This window comes from Sceloporus undulatus, chromosome 6, assembly GCF_019175285.1.
Source record: "Sceloporus undulatus isolate JIND9_A2432 ecotype Alabama chromosome 6, SceUnd_v1.1, whole genome shotgun sequence".
Taxonomy (NCBI): domain Eukaryota; kingdom Metazoa; phylum Chordata; class Lepidosauria; order Squamata; family Phrynosomatidae; genus Sceloporus; species Sceloporus undulatus.
Window position 1 is genome coordinate 83,554,890 of NC_056527.1, and position 20,542 is coordinate 83,575,431.

The window sequence follows — 20,542 nt, forward strand, 5'->3', positions numbered from 1 at the left end:
CACACACACACACACACACACACACACCCCATTCAGTGAAATATTAATTTTATGCTTTAAACAAATTTATAATCTTTCATTTACTCTACTCTTTTATCATTTTGTTCACAGTAGGCACATTGCTAACTGCTTTGGAGTTGTTGTTGTGTGCCTTCAAGTCGTTTCCAACTTAAAGCAACCCTGAAGCAAACCTATCACGGGGTTTTCTTGGCTAGTTTCTTTAGAGTGGTTTTTCCATTGCTCTCCTCTGACACCAAGAGATGTGGCTTGCCCAAGGTCACCCAGTGGGTTTATATGGCCAAGCCAAGATTCAAACCCTGGTCTCCAGAGTCAAACCACTGAAACCACTGGCTTTCTGCTAACTGCTTTACTTGGTGGAATTGTCCCTTCCAACTCATGCAACCCTAATGTGGTTTTCTTGGCAAGATTTGTTCAGAGGTTTGCCACTGCCTTCTCCTGAGGCTGAGAGCATGTGATTCACCCAAGTTCTAGGGCAGAGGTAGGCAACCTACGGCCCGCGGGCCAGATCCGGCCCGGCGAGGCCTTGGGACCGGCCCCAGCCCGATCCTGCCGCTGATTGCCGCTGGGGCCAGTGGCCTATCAGGAGGAGGCGGGCAAGTGGTGGGCAAGGGGGGGCAAGCAGCGGGCAAGGAGGGGCAAGGGGGGGCAATTGTCTATAGAAGCCTCAGAAACATGCATTTATATTAACATTTTTTTAAAAATCAGCAAATTTTTTCACATGCCTTCCATTTGAAAATTTTGTCCTACATTTGTCCCTGTTTATTTATTTATTTAATTTATTTAATTTTTTAATTATTTATTTTTTGGCTTCGACCCCCCAGTTGTCTGAGGGACAGCAACCCGGCCCCTGGCTCAAAAAGGTTGCCTACCCCTGTTCTAGGGGTTTCACAACTAGGATTCCACCACTGGGTTTTGTTGTATTGCTGTTGTTTTGCCTTATGGTTTGTTAACTGTAATAAAGGCTTGATGTTGTTGACTAGAGCTCAAGTAAACAGGGTTCAATTCCGCACTGGGGGATGGAAACTTACTAGGTGACCTTGGTCAAGTCACACACTCTCAGCCCCAGAAAGCATCATTAGGGCCACTATAAATTGCAAACAACTTGAAGGCACACAACAACAACAACAACATATGCATGCAAGTCTGCAAAACAGATACAGTAATGAGCTTCAGTCAGCACCCCCCACACATGACCACATTTTACCTCTGACCTGCTGCATAAGTTTTTAGGAGTGGTTGGAGATGCTAGGGAGAAGGGAGTGAGGAAGTCCGCTTACACCAGCCCAGTTGCGTGCACCTACTTCTGAATCCAATACAGTGCCCCGACCCAACACACCCCCATCTTTGTATCATGCTTGTGTGCATCCCAGTGCTTCTTATTTTATTCAGTTATTGACAGTATTTGTATGCCATTCAAAGGTTTGCACATCCTGCCTAACCTAAAATTGTTGTTTGTTGTTGTGTGCCTCCAAGTCATGTTTGACTTACGGTGACCCTAGGGTGAACCTATCATAGGGTCTTCTTGGCATGTTTCTTCGGGGGGGGGGGTTGCCAATGCCATTCTCTGAGGCTGAGAGAGTGTGACTTGCCCAAGGTCACCCAGTGGGTTTTATGCCTGAGCGGGGAATTGAACCCAGATCTCCAAAATCACAGTAAAACACTCAAACCACTACGCTTACATCCACTAAATGCAAAACACACCCAATATTTTGTTAAATTATAGTCTCATTATACATATACAGTGTCCATTATACATAGAAAATCAAACTCCACATAATCTGCACCTTCACATTCAGCATGGAAAATGTATAATACACATGATGCATCCAATTGTCCAGGATTTGCACGCCTAGATTTCCTTTACTGCTTGTACTTTAAAAATATAACTAATACGGGGAATTTTGCAGAACTGAAATTACAACTGTATACTTAAAAGAGTTCTTTTCAGAGACAACAGAGTTTATCACACGAAGGAGATCAGGAGTTTATCCTGTGAATATCCCAGAAAAATTGTGTAATTACGTGAATCAATTCCACATGAAGTTGCACAAAACCCACCATTAAAGTGGTTACAAAGAAGCATTAACATGTATTTTTTTACTTTTGGGATTTCAGCGACAATGCATTTCCAATATCCACACTGCACAGTTTATTTGTGCAGTTGCATATGGTAATCATACACGCAGTTATTTGCCATTTTTGTTTTGTTTGCAGAATACTTTAAATGCACTTTAATCTCTCTTTAATGCTGAAATTAGCCCCAGTATGATAAACTCCATGGCCATGTTAGTCTGGAATATCAGTATGCAAAGGAAATTTGCAGCACCTTTGAGACTAACTGTGCAAAATACATTGTAGCATGAACTTTTGTAGACTTGCAGATTTATCTCATGAGAAGAGAAAGTGGAATGGAATAAAGGAGTAGCTGCTTTCTCTGTGCATCTGCATGCTGTCATAGCACTTCCAAGCTCTTTCCCAAGGGAGACAGTCATAAAACTGTGCTTTTTATTGAACAGATTTTTCCATTGCAACAAAAGACACACTTTTGTGACCATCTCCCTTGGGAAGAGAATGGAAGTCATTCAGAAAGTCAAGAAGAAAGCTGCATCTCTCCTGCTCTGTTGTGGCTTCCTTTTCTCATGCAATAAAGCTCCTGGTCTATGAAAGGCCATCTGAGGAAGTAGACCAAGTCTATGTAGCTTTTTGCAGCTCAGATCTGGCGTGACTGCGGGTCCAATGATGCGAATTCACGTTATAACGTGAATGTTTTATCACACCTGGTTGCTTTTCCATTGCCCTTCCGAATCGAGGGGGAACCGAATCCAAGACAAGTCACGTGATGCAGATTCAAGCAAAGTGGAGTGAGTGCAAATTGCATTACCACACTGGTGGGATTCAACAATTCGAATCGGCACCCTTGCGTATGCTCAGTGGGGGTCTGAACACATCGTGACCTTGTATGTTTCCAGGTGAAAAGGGGTGCAAGTTCTTGTTCCCTGTTTTGTGTAATTGTGTGATTGTGTGAATATTTGCCTCGTGAATATTTCTGTGTCTTCATCCCCTCCTTTTCATTTTCCCTTCCATTTCAGCAATTTCAACACTTTGGTGGGTTACAGACCTGTTTGGGGCGGCCTGTAACCGGCCCTTTCCCCGCTGTATCGGGGCCTCAGCTGCCAGAACGGTAGCCTCCGAGGCCCCGATCCGCCACTTTCCAGGCCACTGTGAAGCAGCAAAAGGCTGCTTCCCTGCGGTCTGGAAATGGGTGTCCTTGGGGCTTCATGCCCCAAGGACACCTGACGGCGGCAGGGAGGAGTAGAAAGGGGCCGCTCGGCTCCTTTCTCTCTTGCATCGCTGGCTCAGCCGTCTAATGGCTGCGCCAGTGATGCAAACCTTAGAAGGAGCTCCGTTTCGGGTCCAACAATTCACGCCGCGGAAAGGGCGCTCTAGGCGCCCTTGCCCGGCGTGACAATGTCACAACCGCACCGCCTCGTTTGGAGGTGGCGCGGTGGTGATGTAGTCATGGCGGCACCCATCTGTATAGGGTGCTGCCATTTTGTATGGACTGGGTCCGTACTAGGGTTAGTGATGCCTCTTTCTAACCCTAGTACGGACCCAGTCCGTACTATTACGCCCGTCTGTAACGGGCCATAGATAGATAGATGTAGATATACAGTACATATCTGTATATTCACATTCACGCACATACACACATGTATATATTCCAAAAAAAAAAATAAGTTGCCCTGAAAGTTGCCCTGAAAATGAAAGGAGCTCTGAAAGGAAATGGGGGAAAATTGCAGCACTGCATCATGGGAAATTTGCAACTCAGGGGGTTTGCGGTGGTGTACCAGAGCAGAAGCAAAGTTGCATTCCACACCAGACCAATTTGGAGTGAAATCGAAATGAGCTTGAAAGCGAATCCTGTGAATTCACTTTTTTCCCGATTTCACCAAAATGAGGGGTCAGTTTGGAATCACTGCGGAAGCACCACAGAAGGAGCTCCCATAGAAAGGAATCCGAATCATTGGACCCGCAGTCACATCGGATCTGAGTTGCAAAATGCTCCGTGTGATAAACACCTATGAAAGGTCATGGTACAGCTTTCACTTTTAGTTTCAAAGGTGTTGCAAGATCTCTTAAGAGTTCATTATTAAGAGAATTAAAGTGGACTACAGCTCCTTAGCAGAGAATTTTATCCACCTCTCCAAACTGCAAATCCCACAATTCCATAAGATGGAGCCATGGCAATTAAACTGATATTAGACTGGTATAATCCTGAAGTATGAATATTGATGATACAACCTCAGCTCATCAGAGATATGTCTAATTTAAATACATTTTCCCCTGTTGTTCCCTCCTTCGTATCACACAGAGAGTACCATCTTAATTTGTTTCATCATGTTCATCCTCTTTCTGAACCATACTTATTTCTTTAAATTGTCGGCATATTTATTTATTTATTTATCTATTATTCATTTGTCACTATATTTATTTATTTGATTGTCCTTAGGTATCTTTGTTAGCTGCTTCAAGCACCATTTTAGTGGAAAAGCAAGATATAAATGCAATTAATTAATAAATTAATAAATTTTCCCAAAGCAGGGACTGAAAGTAATTCACACATTAAAATTAACTAAAAAGGCATAGATAAAACCATTCAAGATTACAAAATTAGTTAAATACATTATACTATTAAAAACAAAGATATTTTACAGTAAATTTAAATCAACCTAACTGAAAAAAAGACAGCTCCCACATCTGAAAAGCATCTTCCTCAGCAAGCGATTGCCAAAATTAAATAAGTTTTCCCTGTTAGTGGAAGGACAGCAAGAAGGCGACCGTCTTAGTCTTTATTGACAGGGAGTCCAACCGCATTGGAGCAGCCACTGAGAAGGACCTATCTTGCATCTCTATCAAACATACGCTGAAGGGTGGCAGAAATGAGAGAAGGTCCTCCACCAAAAATCTTAAATCATACTTAGGTTAATACTGGACGATATGGTCCTTCGTATAACCATCTCCATCTTGATGCTCACACTGGCCTATGAGTCATTCAGTCAGCCTTGAAAGCATTTTCTCCAAATCCAGACATGGGGCATGTGACAGATGAGGAAAACAAATTCTGCATACTCAGGGGGACTCCTTTTAGCATCAGTTCACATGTCACTGGGCATAGCTGTGGCACTGGAAAAAAAATGGTTCTGGGGCTAAGGTCTGGATCAAATTAAGTCCTCAGGTCAAATTCATCAACAAAATAACCTTTCATGCTTTCTTTCTTTTCCCTCCCTTTCTTCCTAGTCATTTAGCCACATGAAATGCCCTCCCGTTATTCACCAGTTTGCCACACTGGACATTTTTAGCTCTTTTAATCTTTTCTCATAACATCATCCCCTGAGGCACTGCGATCAGTCGTGGCTGTCCTCTACTCTTCCCTCCAGTTTGTCAACGTCGTTTTGTTAATGAAGCACTCAAAGCCCAAACCAATCACATATTTTTCGACTTGAGCTCTGAAAGCACTTCTCTGAGCAAATCCAGGCTTAAGAACTGTAGTCAAGGTGCTGCTGCCTCTAATATTCTACACCACTGAATAACTTCACCTAGGATGGATGAGATCTGGTAAAACTGAGGAATTTAAAACACCAGACAAACAAACAAACTCCAAGATAGCTCTGTGGCAGTGGCATCACTAAGGGGGAGCATTGGTGTGGCCCATACCAGGTGACATCCCAGAATAGGTGATACCCAGTTGGGTCCTCCATCATCCTTGCATGCATTCTTCCCACACCATCTCCATGCTCCCCCACATGTGCTCCCACTCCCATGCACCAGTGGAATAATGGGGGAGCAAATGCCCCTCCCAGAAGCCCTGCCCCTCATAAGCCCCCAGTGCCCCCAGAGACGCCACTGCTATGTGGCAAGCTATGCTAAACATTTTGACAGCTTGAAAGACCCATTTGGAAGTAACTTAGGGCATATCCACACTGTAGAAATAAAGCAGTTTCCATTACTCTATACTAGAGAACCCTGGGATTTGTAGTTCAATGAGGAGCCAAAGCTCTCTGACAGACCAGGCCAAATATCTCACCATACTGCAGGATGGAGCCATGACTGTTAAAATGGTGTCAAATTACTTTATTTCCGCAGTGTGGAAGAGCTACCTGTAGTACACTGTAGTCTGTGGAATTCCTTCCAGTATTCCTCTTTGGGATTGTTAGGTCTCTGCAAAATGTAGTGTTGGACTTGGACAGGAAGGTAAGAGGCAACTGTCCAACAGTACAAGAATCCTGTCTAACCGTCCCACAGAGGAATTACACTGACAATAGCAATAGGAAATACTATACCGCTTATCAGGGCACTTAAACACTCCCTATGCGGTTTACAAAGTATAAGCTTAAGTGCCCCCAATAAGCTGGGTACTCATTTTCGCGACCTTGGAAGGATGCCAGGCTGAGGGTATTGAACTCAAAATTTTGTGGTTTGTGAGTGAGTGGCTGCGGTACAGGCATTTAACCACTGTGCCACCAGGGCTCTTCAATTCTACTCGGGGATTTATACTCCACAAGAGCTACAACCAGGCACATTCTACCTACTGTCTGAAATACATAAACAAGACAACCCTGGCCAACCTTTCATCTCATTCAAACTTGGTGTCTCTGGATACATGGACAATACCTTTAAACCATAAGCCACCAACATTCCCAGCTACGTGAAGGACACTACTGACTTCCTGCAGAAAATACACTCACCCACAACTTCCCAGGAAACACCATCATAGATAATAAATTAGGAATCCCTGTATAACAACATCTCACACAAGGATGGACTACAAACTATTGGGAACATAATTCCAGATGAGAATGTAGCTACCAAGGCCTGCCATTTTGTTCTTATACAGAACTACTTCATCTTTGATAATAACAAATACCTTCAAGTTACTGGAACTGCCATAGGAATATGCATGGCCTATTCTGCATCCAGAAATCGCTCCTCTACCTGAGGTACATTGATGATATCTTCATAATCTGGACTCAAGACATTCCATCAGAGTTTCAACAACTTCTACCCTACCATCAATCTCAGCCTGGAAATATCCACAGAAGAAGTTCACTTTCTGGACACCACTGTACACAATGAACATCTGAGCACTATACTATATCGTAAACCCACTGACTGCTACACATACTTACATACCTCCAGTTTCCACCCTGAACACTCCACCAGATCCATAATCTACAGCCAGTCCCTCTGATACAATCACATCTGCTCAGACCAACAGGACAGGATGCCAAGCTCATGGAATTACAATAAGCATTCCTCAAGCTTCAATACCCCCAAAGGAAGTAATAAACAAACAAACAAACAAACAAACAGGCCAAGACCAGTAGTGTCACTGGATGTTTGTGGACCACACTGGGTGACATCCCAGAAGGGGAGTGACACCCAATTGTCTCCCCGCCTCCCATGGGTGTTGTTTTGACCTGTGCTGGAACTCCTTCGCCCGGCCTTGCAGGAGCTGCTTGGACCAACAACAGCACTCCCTTGGGCCTGTGCCGGTTCTCCCCGGACCTGGCAGGCGCTCCCCGGCCCGGGCCTGCGCCACTTTCCCTGGCTCTGCCCCAGGCCCACACTGGCTCTCTTGCCAAAACTAATCAGATCAAGGATAGAAAATGACAGAACCCCACTGGTGGGGACATACAGCTCCCAAGCCCACTCGGACGTATCAATGAACTACAGGCTATTCTGGACAATAATGCTGCCCTCTCAAGGACTCTTGGTGACAGGCCCTTACTTGCCTATAGACAGTCTCCCAACTTCAAGTAGTTGCTTACCTATAGGAGGACACACAATACAGATGTGGACATGGGTAAGATGCCAAAGCTGCCCACATACAGTATCTGTTCAGGAAATGTCATCACAGGACCTAATGACATCACCCACAATATTAGAGGGACTTTCGGTTGCTTATCCTCCAGTGTGAGTCATGACATACTTTGTCAGCAATGCCCTTCAGCACTTTACATTGAACAAACAGGCCAGTCTCTGTGCCAGAGGACAAGTGGGCATAAACCAGACTTTAGGAATGAGAATACACAAAATGTGGTTGCAGGACACTTCAATCTTCTTGGGCATTCCATCGCAAATCTCAGAACAGCAGACCTTGAACGAAAAAACTAAAGGAAAGAGAAATAGCAGAATTGGAATGTATCCACAAACTGCAGTCCATCAACAGTGGGTTGAACAGAGACAATGGTTTCCTGGCACACATGCACCTTAACACTAGCAAACCTCCCAGCCTCATGAAGGCTCTCTTGACCAATTCATCACATTTCCTTTCTGGTTCCCACACTACATTCTAATACAGTGGGACCTAGGTATCTGCAACTTGCCATCCATGGATTTGAGCATCTGCAGACAGCAAGCCTGCTTTGTCCGCAATGGCAACGTATGCACGCAGCTGTGCCACCATTGGGGACAACTGCACTGAAGTCCTCCCTTGCTCCTTCCCTCCCTCCCCTTGGTCTGTGAGGTTTCAACCTTCTTGATAGCAACTCAAAATAGAGTTCCTGCTTCTTCAGGCATTTTCCTCTTTCTTACCCACAATATCCCCATTGGTTATTGATAAGTGCAAGGATTGTAGACACACACAACAGACATTTACTTGAAGTGAGATTGTATGTAGAAAGAGATTAAATTCAATGAAACATATTACTGAGTAAATATGTGGAAGGGCAAGCTATTTGTCTAATGGTTAAGGGTCAAAATGTGGCTCTCCAGAAGTTATTGGGTTGCTCTCAGCAGCATAGTCAATGGTGGCACATACTGGGACCTGCAGTCCAATGACATCTTGAGGACTTCACTTTCCTGCAACAGAACTGCTTCTCTGTATCCCGCCTATCATCTTGTCATAAGTGTTCTATATTGGCTTTAAATTTTTTTTTACAAGCTGCAGTTGTTTCCTATACTGACTATGGATTATAGGAGTTGCTGTTCTATAATGGGGGGGGGGGGGTTAACACTATCCATCTCTGCTTTAAATAAATAGCTAATAGAAACTAATAATAGATCCCGGCCATGTAACACTTCCCCCACAGTCATATACAAGCGAAGACTCTTCCCACCGTTATTTTATTATTGTAGTATTGTTTTTAGATTTTTATCGTCTGTAATTTTAATGGATGGAATTGTTTAATCCTTTTTTAAGGGGGGGAATTGTATATATTGTATTTTTTAAAGGTTGTACACCGCTTTGATTGTGGAAACAAAAAGCGAGATATAAATTAAAGTTTTATTTATTTATTTATAGTAAAAAAAACTAATAAAACTAATATTATAATAATGATAATAATAATAAAATAAAAAAACTAATAAAAAACTTTACATCTGTTGAGTGTAAATTGCTTTCACAGTTTTAATTCAGTGTGCAGCAGATGAAGTAAGAAAAAGATGAAGGGAGAAACTAGGAGGGAAAGAACAACCAGGACATTTTAAACACAACTGAGAAAGTGGGGTGGCAGAGGATTAAAAGGGGCTATCTTGCCAGATTAGACAGTTGTAGGCTATGCTATTAATCTACTTGTATTTAAGTGTCCTTCCTGTTTTTTCATTGGATTCTATATTTTTACTAAAACATCAGGCCGCACACTATGAAATGGCCACTACAGAGAAACTGTGTCATGTGCTCCTTGTGGGTAGCTGCCTTGATGTGGTAAGTTAAATGTACCTAATAAATGTCTCATCACATGAATGGACCACATTTTTTCTTCCTCTGCAGATGTGGCTTCATATGCCTTTACACTCTTGAAGGCATTCATGAATGAACAGAATAAGGACCGAAGAAATGGCAGGACTCATTGATTTAGAAAAAGCAAATTTTACAGGTCTGGGGGAACCTCTGTACTGTACATTAAAATTGTTTAAATTGTACAGATAAAAACCTGTAGTTCACATATGCTTAGAATCTCTTTCCCTCTTTATCATTGACTTATACTCTGCAAAATCCAGAGCCATTCTCTTGTAGCTGAGTTCTGACATACATGATGCCCCCATTCACAAGGTGGATTTCCCAGGTGAGCAACCAGTCTGCAGGTAATCCCCATTAATTTAACCAAGCCCATCCTCACTAGCAATGATGATGACACAAACTGAAACAGCATTTTCTTTTTTTACTCCCCTTCTCTCTCTTTCTCTGCTTGTTCCCAAGAAGCCTATATTTAGCGCAGCTCTGCAGCTTGCGCCAAGTGCTCCGGGCAGCTATCAGATCTGCTATTTGCTCTGCTCCAGCAAGCCAGGCTGCCACAGCAGGGGTCACTCACGACCACATGCCAGCCAACAGCATGGCCCAGAGCGCCAGTTGCTAACCAAAAGTTTGAAAATATATATTTTAAAAATGTGGGGAGTGGGTGTGTTGGGGAGACAGATGAGAACATGATGGAGAACATGGGGCTTAGCAGTGGGCTTTGTATGTGGGGAGAAAACAAAAGGCAAGGTTCTACTGAATGGAGCAGAGATGTGTAAAATGCAGTCCAGGGCCTACATATTCCCCCTGGCTGTTTTTGCAGCTTTCAACCAAGTTGCATGCCTTAATGCTGGGGAACACAAAGCAGTAGTTAATTCATCATAAATTATTTTGTTGGGGTATTTCTGTACAACCTTGATTCCATCTTGGAACTCCACATAAGTGGACTTTCACAGTGGTCTTCCAAACTGAACCCTGCCATCAATGAGGTTCAGCAAGATGGCTACATCATGTGCCATCAGACCACGGCCAGCTCAGTCCTTGCAATCTCTAATGTAAATCAAGAGCTTGGAATAGTCTCCCCACGCAATGCTTTTTGGACAGCAATTCTCATGATGCTGGGAAATTCTGGGAATTTTAATCTTAAAACATAACTTTTCCAAGCTTTAATCTGAATATCCTTCACTTCACTCTGGATTTCTGTGCATGGGCTCTGAGGCACTACTCATCTGAGAAGAAACACATATTGTACATGCCTAAAGACTTTACTTGTTGTCTGGAAGATTTATAACACTGAAAATAGTTTAGAGATAAGGTGGACCAAAATAAGTTAATCACTAGCAAAAGGATGTGAGATTCCAGGATGTGAGGCTGAACCCAGATTTTGGTGTGTGCAATTGGTTTGGATAAAACACCCCCCCTTCTCCCCATGGCATCCCTCCCCAATGTTATGTAGAAGATTGGGGACCCTGCTGAGTGCCATAGGTAGTGGCACAGGATAATCATAGCTGTGATGCCCTGAATATCTGCGGAAGGCACTTTCTATGACCAGAGTTCTTCTTTCAACAGAACACAAATCCTGGATCCAACCCAAGATCTTGCAGTGTGTCTATGATAATAAAAACTTCCTGCAAAAATAACCAGAAATACTGACACTGATATTTAGAAAACAGACTGTTTGGTGATTTAGCTCAGGATGTTCAGGGGCAACCCAAAAGATGAATTTCAACCTCTCATCACATACATATATTGACAGTGACTGACAGCAAAACAAGTTGCATGACATATTGGGAAACAGATGCAGATTGTACAGTGACTGAAGGAGAATGGTCAGAAGACTGGAATGCAACTCGTAAAGCATTCTTGTGCACTCCTATACCAGGACTGGAGAACATGTGGTCCTCCAGATGTTGCTGGACCACAGCTACCATAATTCCTGATAATTGCCTACTTTCAATCCAATAACATCTTGGACAGCCACATGTTCATTAAGCCTGCTCTGATTTGGAGTTTGTGTTGAAAGTGTTATTTCACTAGTTCCTTACTCCATAGGGGGTGCATGTGGCCATACACCATTTTTACAACTGAGTTGTTTGGAAGTCTGTTCATTCCATGTTGTTTAGACATACAATGTTTTGTCAAGGACTGAATTAAAGGGAAACCAGTTCCATGTGTTTAGAGCTGAAGCTGGCTGTGATTAGTACTGATTGGCCAGAAACCACAAATATTAACACACATCTCTCCTTTTCTCAGAGCAGTTTTTCAAAAGGCCATCAACAGATTCTGCTTTTAAAAAAGGGTGCCTTTCTTGGGAACATCTAAAAATAATGTTAAATAAATAGAAATTAATTAAAAAAAAATAAATCTGTTTTTCCTGGCTATGAAGGAAAGTATTCTACCATTGTGGACATTAGTGCACACGGCTTAGGCCATAGTGGTTGCACAACCCAGTAACTGCACATAGCACAGGCTTTTTTCCAGCATGTGGAATATAGCTCCTTGGTGTATTATGTGGCTGGTAGGAATGTACACAACACATATGTATGTTTCTCTTACATGTGTGAGTGTTCTTTTTTAGGTGCTGTGGGGGTCAGCACCACTGCAGCAACCAAAGTCCACCCTCTTACTGAAAAGCCCCTGTAGCTGCCCTGCATGGCCATCATTTGTTCCATGGTGAGCAGGGCTGGCTCATCCATACAGGCGAACCAGGCAGTCGCCTAGGGTGCAAAAATTTAGAGGCGACAGGGCGGCTTTTTTTGTATAATATTTTGCATAATTAAATAATATTATAGTAAAAACTTATTACAGCAAGTGACGTAAAAGCAAGCTACTGTATGACGTTTTCTTTGTACAATGGCCAAAACATAAATGTGCACTCCCCCTGTATCCGTGGTACAGTCACATGGTACATCATCCACCTTCCGCATGCGCCTTGAATGTAACCTCAGGGTCAACAGCCCCCTCTCCTCTTGCTGCCCACCCGCCTTACCCTTGGTGCCACAACACAGAACGCCAGTCACCAGTCGTCTTGAGTTTACTGTTTACAACAAACTAGTCTGTTTTCATGTTTTGCATTTTTGGTAACGATCATGCAATAGTGTTTCAGTGTTTGTGTTTGATTTTGAATGTTTGCCTAGTACGTTTAATATTGTGTTGCATTCTTACGACATGTTTTAAACTAAGTAAAGAGGAAGTTTTAATTCTTTAGGTGAGTACTCTATTTATTATTACATTATCTTAGGGGATAAGGGGGTGCTTAGCTGCCCTGTATCCTATGTCTTTTATCATTACGTAATCAGAAATCTAATTGACTTTTTGACTAATTCTCAATACTATGACGTGAGATTGGAACCTAAGTTTTATGTTATGTTTAGCTTTAACAAACAAAACAGTGGAAATCAAGGGGTGAAAATAATTATGAGGGGCGACAGGGGGTGCCAAATATTTCTCGCCTAGGGTGGCCAGATACCTAGAGCCGGCCCTGGTGGTGAGTAGAAAAGATTGGAAAAGAATCTGGCTACATCCCAATAGCCAGATGCAAAATGATGACATCGGTGCTAAAATCTGCCATGGTCAACCATGGGGATGATCGCTATAATAATCATTTTGCATCTGGCTACAGGGACATAGCCAGATGCTTCTGCAATCCTGCCTACTCACCATGAAGCATGGGATGGCCATGCAAAGTGGCTTCGGGGGCTTTTAGTAAGTTGAGAGTGAAGTGGGGGAGTGAAGTGGGGCTTTTCAGTAAGTTGGGAGTGTAGTGGGGCTCAGTGCGGCATTCTGCATGTGGATGGTTGTGTGTGTTGAGGGAGTGTTGGATTGCAGTGTATGTGTGTTATACTGTTTAAATGTGTGTGAGACTAGTGCATACATACATGCCATAGCTGTGTGTGTAGCACACTCAGGTGTGCCTGTTTGTTATGTTAGGAATCTTTAAAGTCAGATGTTGCTCTCTGTTCCAGATATTTTTAATAAGAATAGGCTGCAATCCTGTTTGTGATGTATGTGCATGTGACTCAGGATTATTTTTGGAGGTTGTTCAAGAATCTGTCCACTAGCTTCTCACAGATTGTCCAACATAAGCCCCCAGGGCTGTTATCAACTCTGGGGGCACTGGCATGACTGTTTATTCATCCTGCGGGTGAAGGTGAGAATGTAGCACATAGCTACAGTTAAACATCTGGGAGAAGATCAATGAGATTACTCTACATCAACAGTATGGGGAGAAACACTGAGCTGTGTGTTAATCTTGGTCACAACTGAATGCATCTGTTTGTAGTGTTGTTTCCAAAAGTGGAATATAGGGGCAGAAGAGGGTTGTACTACTTGCTAAACCTGCCCTCGACTTATGTATAAGGTTAACTTATAGTTGAGTATATACGGTAGTTTACCTGGCGAGCAGACTCAAGAGGCATGCAGTTCATCTGGTCATGGTCTTCTGTACTATTGAGATATTGTTGTATTTCATTCTTTATGATTCAAGGATTTCCTCTTTAATTTTGCAATTTTATAGATGTGGTCTTCCTCTGTTAATTGTTCCCAGTATCTTTCCTTCACTAAACACTGAAGTTCCTTTGAGATACCATGATGACTAAGCACCTCTGATAAATCTATTTTATGTGGCCAAGGACCCATTCACACTACAGATTTATAGTGCTATTATTCCAGTTTTAACTACAATGGTTCTGTCCTATAGAATCTTGGATTGACAGTCTAAGGAGGTATGTGTAGACTTCCGAGCAAGAGTGTTCCAGTGTCTCAACAGACTACAGACACCAGGATCCCATAGGAATTAACTATAACAGTTAAAGTCTGTAATTGTACCACGAATGGACCCCTTGTAGACCCTTCTTCAAAGCCAGCTAACAAAGTTCCCACCTTATAGTAGTAATTTCATTGTCTTGGCTTTCTTTCTTTTGCCTAGCCAAATCAGATCCATCCCTGTTTGGAAGCGGGACATCTGAAATCTCCATAGTTGGCTAATGAGATTCATTCCAGAAATATGTTCTCCAATCTGGCTCCTTGTTGTTATTCATCCAGAATGACTGTTTAACAATGATCCAAAACATACTGCAGAAATAATCCAGTTTGAGGCCACCATCTGCCCTGGCTCAGTGCTAGGGAATTCTGGGAACTTTAGTTTTGTGATACATTTAGCCTTCTCTGTCAGAGAGCTCTGGTGCCACAATCAACTACAATTCCCAGGATTCCCTAGCACCAAGCCAATTAAAGCGGTCTCAAACTGGATTATTTCTGCAGTGTGTTTTGGGCCAATATTGAAATGGGCAGGATCTTCTCTCTCTCTCTCTCTCTCTCTCTCTCTCTTAAAAAAAAGTAGATTCAAGGGGGATTTATGTATTTTCTTCCAACAAAAATATTTATTATTTAGTTATCAAGCATGCTTACAATAACATTATGAACTCCCATGTAAAGAATTAATCCAGCAAAGCCAAAGCCATGTTAAAAACATGGCAATAAAAATACATTATGGGAAAAACTTCATCCTGCGTTTCTGGAAGCCACAGCCAGCCAAAGGAGGCAAGTGAAGGAGAAGATATAGGACAGGGAGAGGGAGGGATCTTCTGGGAATGGAGAGGATCCTGAGTACATAGTACTGATGGTACACTGACATTACTGGGCATTGGAGTAATGAGACCATAGGCTTGCAAATGGCAACAACACTTATCGTATTACACTGTTATAGCACTATATTCTAGTTTAACTGCCATGGCAACATCCTGTAAAATTCTGAGGTTTGTAGTTTAGTGACCAAGAGTTCTGTGCCTGAGAATGCTAAATACTCCTCCCTGAACTGCAAATCCCAGGGTTTCATAAGATGTCGCAATGGCAGTTAAAGTAGAATATAGTACAATAACAGTGCAGTGTGATAGTAGTTCATAAAAGTATTGCTAATGTTCTTTTCCAGGAGGGCTTGTCTGGTTGGTGATGAGGATGATTTAGAATTTCTTCAAATAGTCAGTGAGCAGAAGGTAAAGTTAGGTTGGGAGAAAGGGAAGAGCCAGGTAGAGTAAGTGTCAGTCAAGATGGGACTCAATGCCATATGTCATGATGGAATAAAGCCAACATTGGGTAGAACCCTGATGGATCCAAAGATGTGGGTCAAAAGCTTTCTCAGGCATATTATTTTGACACCAATTGGTTTTGGACTTTCCGGTTTCAGTGACTTGCCAATTCAGGTATCTTTTTTGATACCATTTTAAATGCCGTGGCGGCATCCTATGAAATCCTGGGATTCGTAGCTCTGTAGGGCATTAGAGTTCGTAGGGCATTAGAGTTCTTTGCGAGAGAAATCTAAATATCTCACAAAACTACTAAGCCTAGTACTCCATAGGATGGAGCCGTGGTAGTTAAAGTACGATCAAAGTGTTATAATTGCATAGTAAGAAAGAGACATTAGTGGTTAGATTAATGAAAATAATGGCTGTTCAGTGTGGTTAGTGTGGCTTTTAAAAATAAATAAAAATGGTTTCAAGATTTCTATTCTATTTCTAGGATGGTTGGGCTGGCAGACATTCATGGCAGACTGTTTATAAATGGTCTTCAAGAAGCCCTGAACCAGCATCTTGTTGGACTAGGACTTCAGGAGACCAAAGTTTGAATTCTCTACTCAGCAATAGAAGCTCACTGAGTGGCCTTGGGCAAATCACACCTTCTCAGCCTGAATGGAAGCTGACGATAACATCATCTGACTAAATCTTGCCATAGAAATCCTATAATAGGGGTTGCCACAAACTGGAGTAGACTTGAAGGCACATCACAACAAGAACACAACTTTGAAGTGCTCTAACTGGAATAAACTGGGAGATGAGCACTCTTTATCTGCCCCAACAACCCTTGGTTCTCCTGTAGCAATTAACCAATGTGACATTATTTTTCAATTTTCTAGAGGAGACTAGTGGATTCGCCGATTCAAAATGGTGTCTGCCCGTTTCCAACAAATAGCATGACTCCAGACTTGTTTTCCTTTCACATCAAGGATTGCTAGTAAATCTGTTGCACAGGTATGGTGAATCCACTCTGGCCCTACTGCAGCTGCTCTGAGTTGAATGGGACCACTGACAGGGCTTCGGCACCAGCAGAGCAGCAGCGTTCCTGTTAAACCAAGAGCAGCAGCAGGAAAATCCACAGTGCCTTTATCAGTCTGGTGGTAGTAGATCCTCCAATGACTATCGCCACCAGACTGATAAAGGCACTGTGGATTTTACTGTTTCTTCTTTCAGATCTGCTCCAAGTTGAACAGGAGCATTGCTGCTCTGCAGATGCTGTGGAAGAGGTTGTCGTTGATGGTACACAAACTTTATTATCACCACCTTGAAAACCTTTAAGAAGGCTATTAAGACAGATCTCTTCCGGCAGGCCTTTCCAGACTAGGTCCACCTCTACTTTCCTGCCTCCCCCTCTCCACTTCTCTCCCCTTTTCTCCATCTCTTTTTCCATCCTTTCTGGTCCCCGCTATACATTTCCATTGATTTTAACTGTGATTTTATACTACTGTTTTAATATCTGTCTGGTTTAATCTCTTTTTAGTATTACTATGTTTTTATACTTGGGGGGAGGGATAGGGGTTTTAGAATTTTAACTGTATTCTCTTTTATTGTTGTAATCAGCTTGGATTCCAAGAGATTAAGTGGAATATTAATTATAATTATAATTATAATTATAATTATTATTTAAAAACCCAACGAGTTTTGGTCTTGAATAGAAGTACATTTATTATACCAGTTGTGGTATTGGGGCAACACATAAATCAACTCTAAAACATAATTTCTTAAAAATCAAATATAATCCATTATCCATATTATCATATGTAAATGTTGCAGTCTGCACTCTCAGCAAAGTGGTCACTCTGTCTCTGGTAATAGGTATGTATATGATAGTAGATTATATTTGAACCAAAGAGGTTTCTTACAATTCAGGTTTTCCTTATAGTCCAGGAATGTATAGCTCCATTTATAAGAAAAAACACCATGTAAGTCAAGTCAAATGTAATTATTTTTTAAATAAAGTGTACTGTTAATATACCAAAGATGGTAAATGTATATCAAATTTACACACACACACACACACACACACAGCACTTTTTATATTCCTAAAGTATAAAAATGACTTTGGTAAAATAGAATTAATATTTATTTATTTCATCTCTATGCTACCTTTCTCCTAGAAAGAGACCCAAGGTGCGAAACCATAAGGGACACACTCACCCCAAATCACAGGGCAAAGAGGGCCCCATGAGTGTCACCCCTCCTCTGGGGTGTCACCTGGTGTGGTCCACACTGCTACAGCTGCCCTGTGATGCCACTTCTCTAGCTTGACTCTCTAGTAAACTGGGTCTCAAAACTTGCTCCTGAAGATGAATTTAGTGAACGTTTGGTTCACATAGCATGACTCCTCCTAGCAATTCTTGATAGTTCTATCCAAGATGGCAGTAAGGGTATTAGACAGCAGAAGTGACAGTTAGATGTGAGATTAAAACTCACACCCAACATTCTTCTCATGTTAACTTTAAGGTCCACAAATATCCTTGTTCAAAAGGCATTACAGGATAATTGTCACGCGAAGGCAGCAATGCCATTTGAGTCACCTTGGGTGGGTTATTAGCAGCAATGAAGGCATCCTTCACGGTGCATTATCTCCCTTGTTAGAGGCAACAACCCTAGTTTCACTTCCTTTGACTCCAGTGTGGATGACAGATGTCCTAGGTTCTTGCTTCCTGCTTCCTTATTCACCCTGCCAGTGACCAAACCCTAACCAGATGTGGCATATAAGAGTAAGGGCTCCTGACATCCCCTTAATTCCTGCCGCCTTCAGATGCTCTACTCCTTGCGTGCTCAGCACAAAATGTCAAGAGGCGACGCCTCCTTCAGCAGAGAGGGAACACATATAATGAGCTGTGTGTCCTGCAGACAGTAGGCCAGAAACAGTTGACATCAACAGCACAGAAGCTACCAAGGAAGGGGCTGGGAAAGCCTGAGATGAACTTGAGGGTGGTGGTGGAAAAAGTGCCAAAGGCAAGGTCAAATCATTCTGAAGATGTTCCTGTTTGTGCAACACAGAGGGGAGAGATCTCCTCCTCCTCCTCCTCCAGCCTGCGTTGCTTTCTCAGGTCTTTGAAGGCTTTGGCCAACCAGAATTGATCTCAGGGGGTTCAGAATCTCCAGGTGGATGTTCAAACATGCTGGCTTCACATTGGTCCAACTGGGAGGATAAAAATGCACCCTTCCTTGAGCATCCTGACTTGGACATCCCTGCCTTTTCACCTTCGGCTACTGGTTTATATTGTAATATGTAGATCTGATCTCTAGTTTTTCAAAATTGCTTGTCGCCTCTTCAGTGGTATGGAATGGAGTCAGATCCAGTTTTGGATAGAAAAGGGCATGTGTGCCCTTTGTCTCTTGAATTGGGTATCCTTAAGTCACCTTCAGGGTGGAGATGAAGAGGGCCATGTCCAAAATGGGGGCTCTTGAACCTATCTTATTTGTAGGTGGCAGGGAAACCAGACAGTGGCTCTGCATCCATGTGAATTCCACAGTGATCCCTCTGTAGTAGCCTCCCCTCCTAAATCACAGGCACATTATTTGAGATCTAGATCCATGTCTCATGCTAGCCCAACATTAATAATAAAGCTGTAGTCTCATGCTTCCAACCATATTGAATGTCTTCAGTTCCACTTTTTACAAATCAGTTTCTTCTCACTGGACCTGGTCAGAAACTTTGGCCTGTTACAGACAAGCCCCCCCCCCCCCCTTTTTGGCTCTAGTTTGGGAATATGGCACATTTAAGGGGAGGCATAACAAAGAAGCCAGCGTAACGTAGTGGTCTGAGTGTTGGACTGCGACTTTGGAGACCAGGCTTTGATTCCCCCACTTGGTCATGAAACCATGGGCAAGTCGCATGCTCTCAGCCTCAGGGGAAGGCAATGGCAACCCTCATCTGAACAAATCTTGCCAAGATAACCCGATAATGGGTTCGCTTTAGGCTCACCATAAGTCTGAAGCAACTTGAAAGCACACAACAACAAACAACATAACAAAGAAAACTAGTTTCAGTTGCACGCAGTGCATTTCTCAGAGTGTGTTGTTTGTCCTTCCATCTGTGACAAATTCTAAGTATGTGTAACTGAAATAATCACATTGTTTTCCCCTTCTTTCTCTGCTTCCACATTGACTCAATTTCTCTGTTGTTTCCCATGCGCCATGTACATATTTCAGTTCTTTACACCACAAAACATCATGCAACTGAATTACTTTTTAAAAAAATTTAAAACAGGGTATCTGTTCATATTCCTCAAAATGGACGGAGTATTCCTATGCCAGTTCGAAATCTAACATGAATTATGCACATGTTCCAAGTTGTCAGAGTTTCTGGAAAATCTGAAGCCATGAATTTAAAATCCAAGGCAACAAATTACTGTACAACAGGCAGAACTTCAAAAGGCGATATGGTTGGCTGCAGGCGAGATGTATTATTTCTTTCTTTATGTATTTTTGTTTTATCCAGACCAAATCATGTATATATTCCATCCCTAAATGATAGAATTCACTGCTGTTAATGATCGGAAGCAGGTGAATCAGGACAAAGAAAGATAAAAAGGGCTCTTCTTTTTACACTGTGCATAAGTGACCCATGGAATTCACTGCCACAGGATGTTATGATAAGCTTTTCCAATGGGAGCGATTGACAGCAAGCTATTGTGACGCAGCCGCTGTGGTGTGCAAAAGGTCCCCAGCTGGGTTCAAGGCTTAGCTTTAGAAAAGGAGT

The 20,542-nt window shown here is 42.4% G+C and overlaps 2 protein-coding genes across 2 annotated transcripts in view; one reads left to right on the plus strand and one right to left on the minus strand.

Annotated features, from left to right (window-relative positions):
* GJC1 (gap junction protein gamma 1) overlaps positions 1–1,244 on the minus strand; it is a 108,951-nt gene extending 107,707 nt beyond the window's left edge. Inside the window, exon 1 of the mRNA XM_042477439.1 lies at positions 1,226–1,244. The gene's annotated coding sequence lies outside the window, so the exon portion shown is untranslated. The remainder of the gene's footprint in view (positions 1–1,225) is intronic.
* The window catches only part of LOC121933639 (kinesin-like protein KIF18B), a 29,444-nt gene extending 10,526 nt beyond the window's left edge, over positions 1–18,918 (plus strand). Inside the window, 2 exon segments of the mRNA XM_042473620.1 lie at positions 17,002–17,067; positions 18,593–18,918. Coding sequence (XP_042329554.1) covers positions 17,002–17,067; positions 18,593–18,918 — 392 coding nt within the window.
* The last annotated feature ends 1,624 nt before the right edge of the window (positions 18,919–20,542 follow it).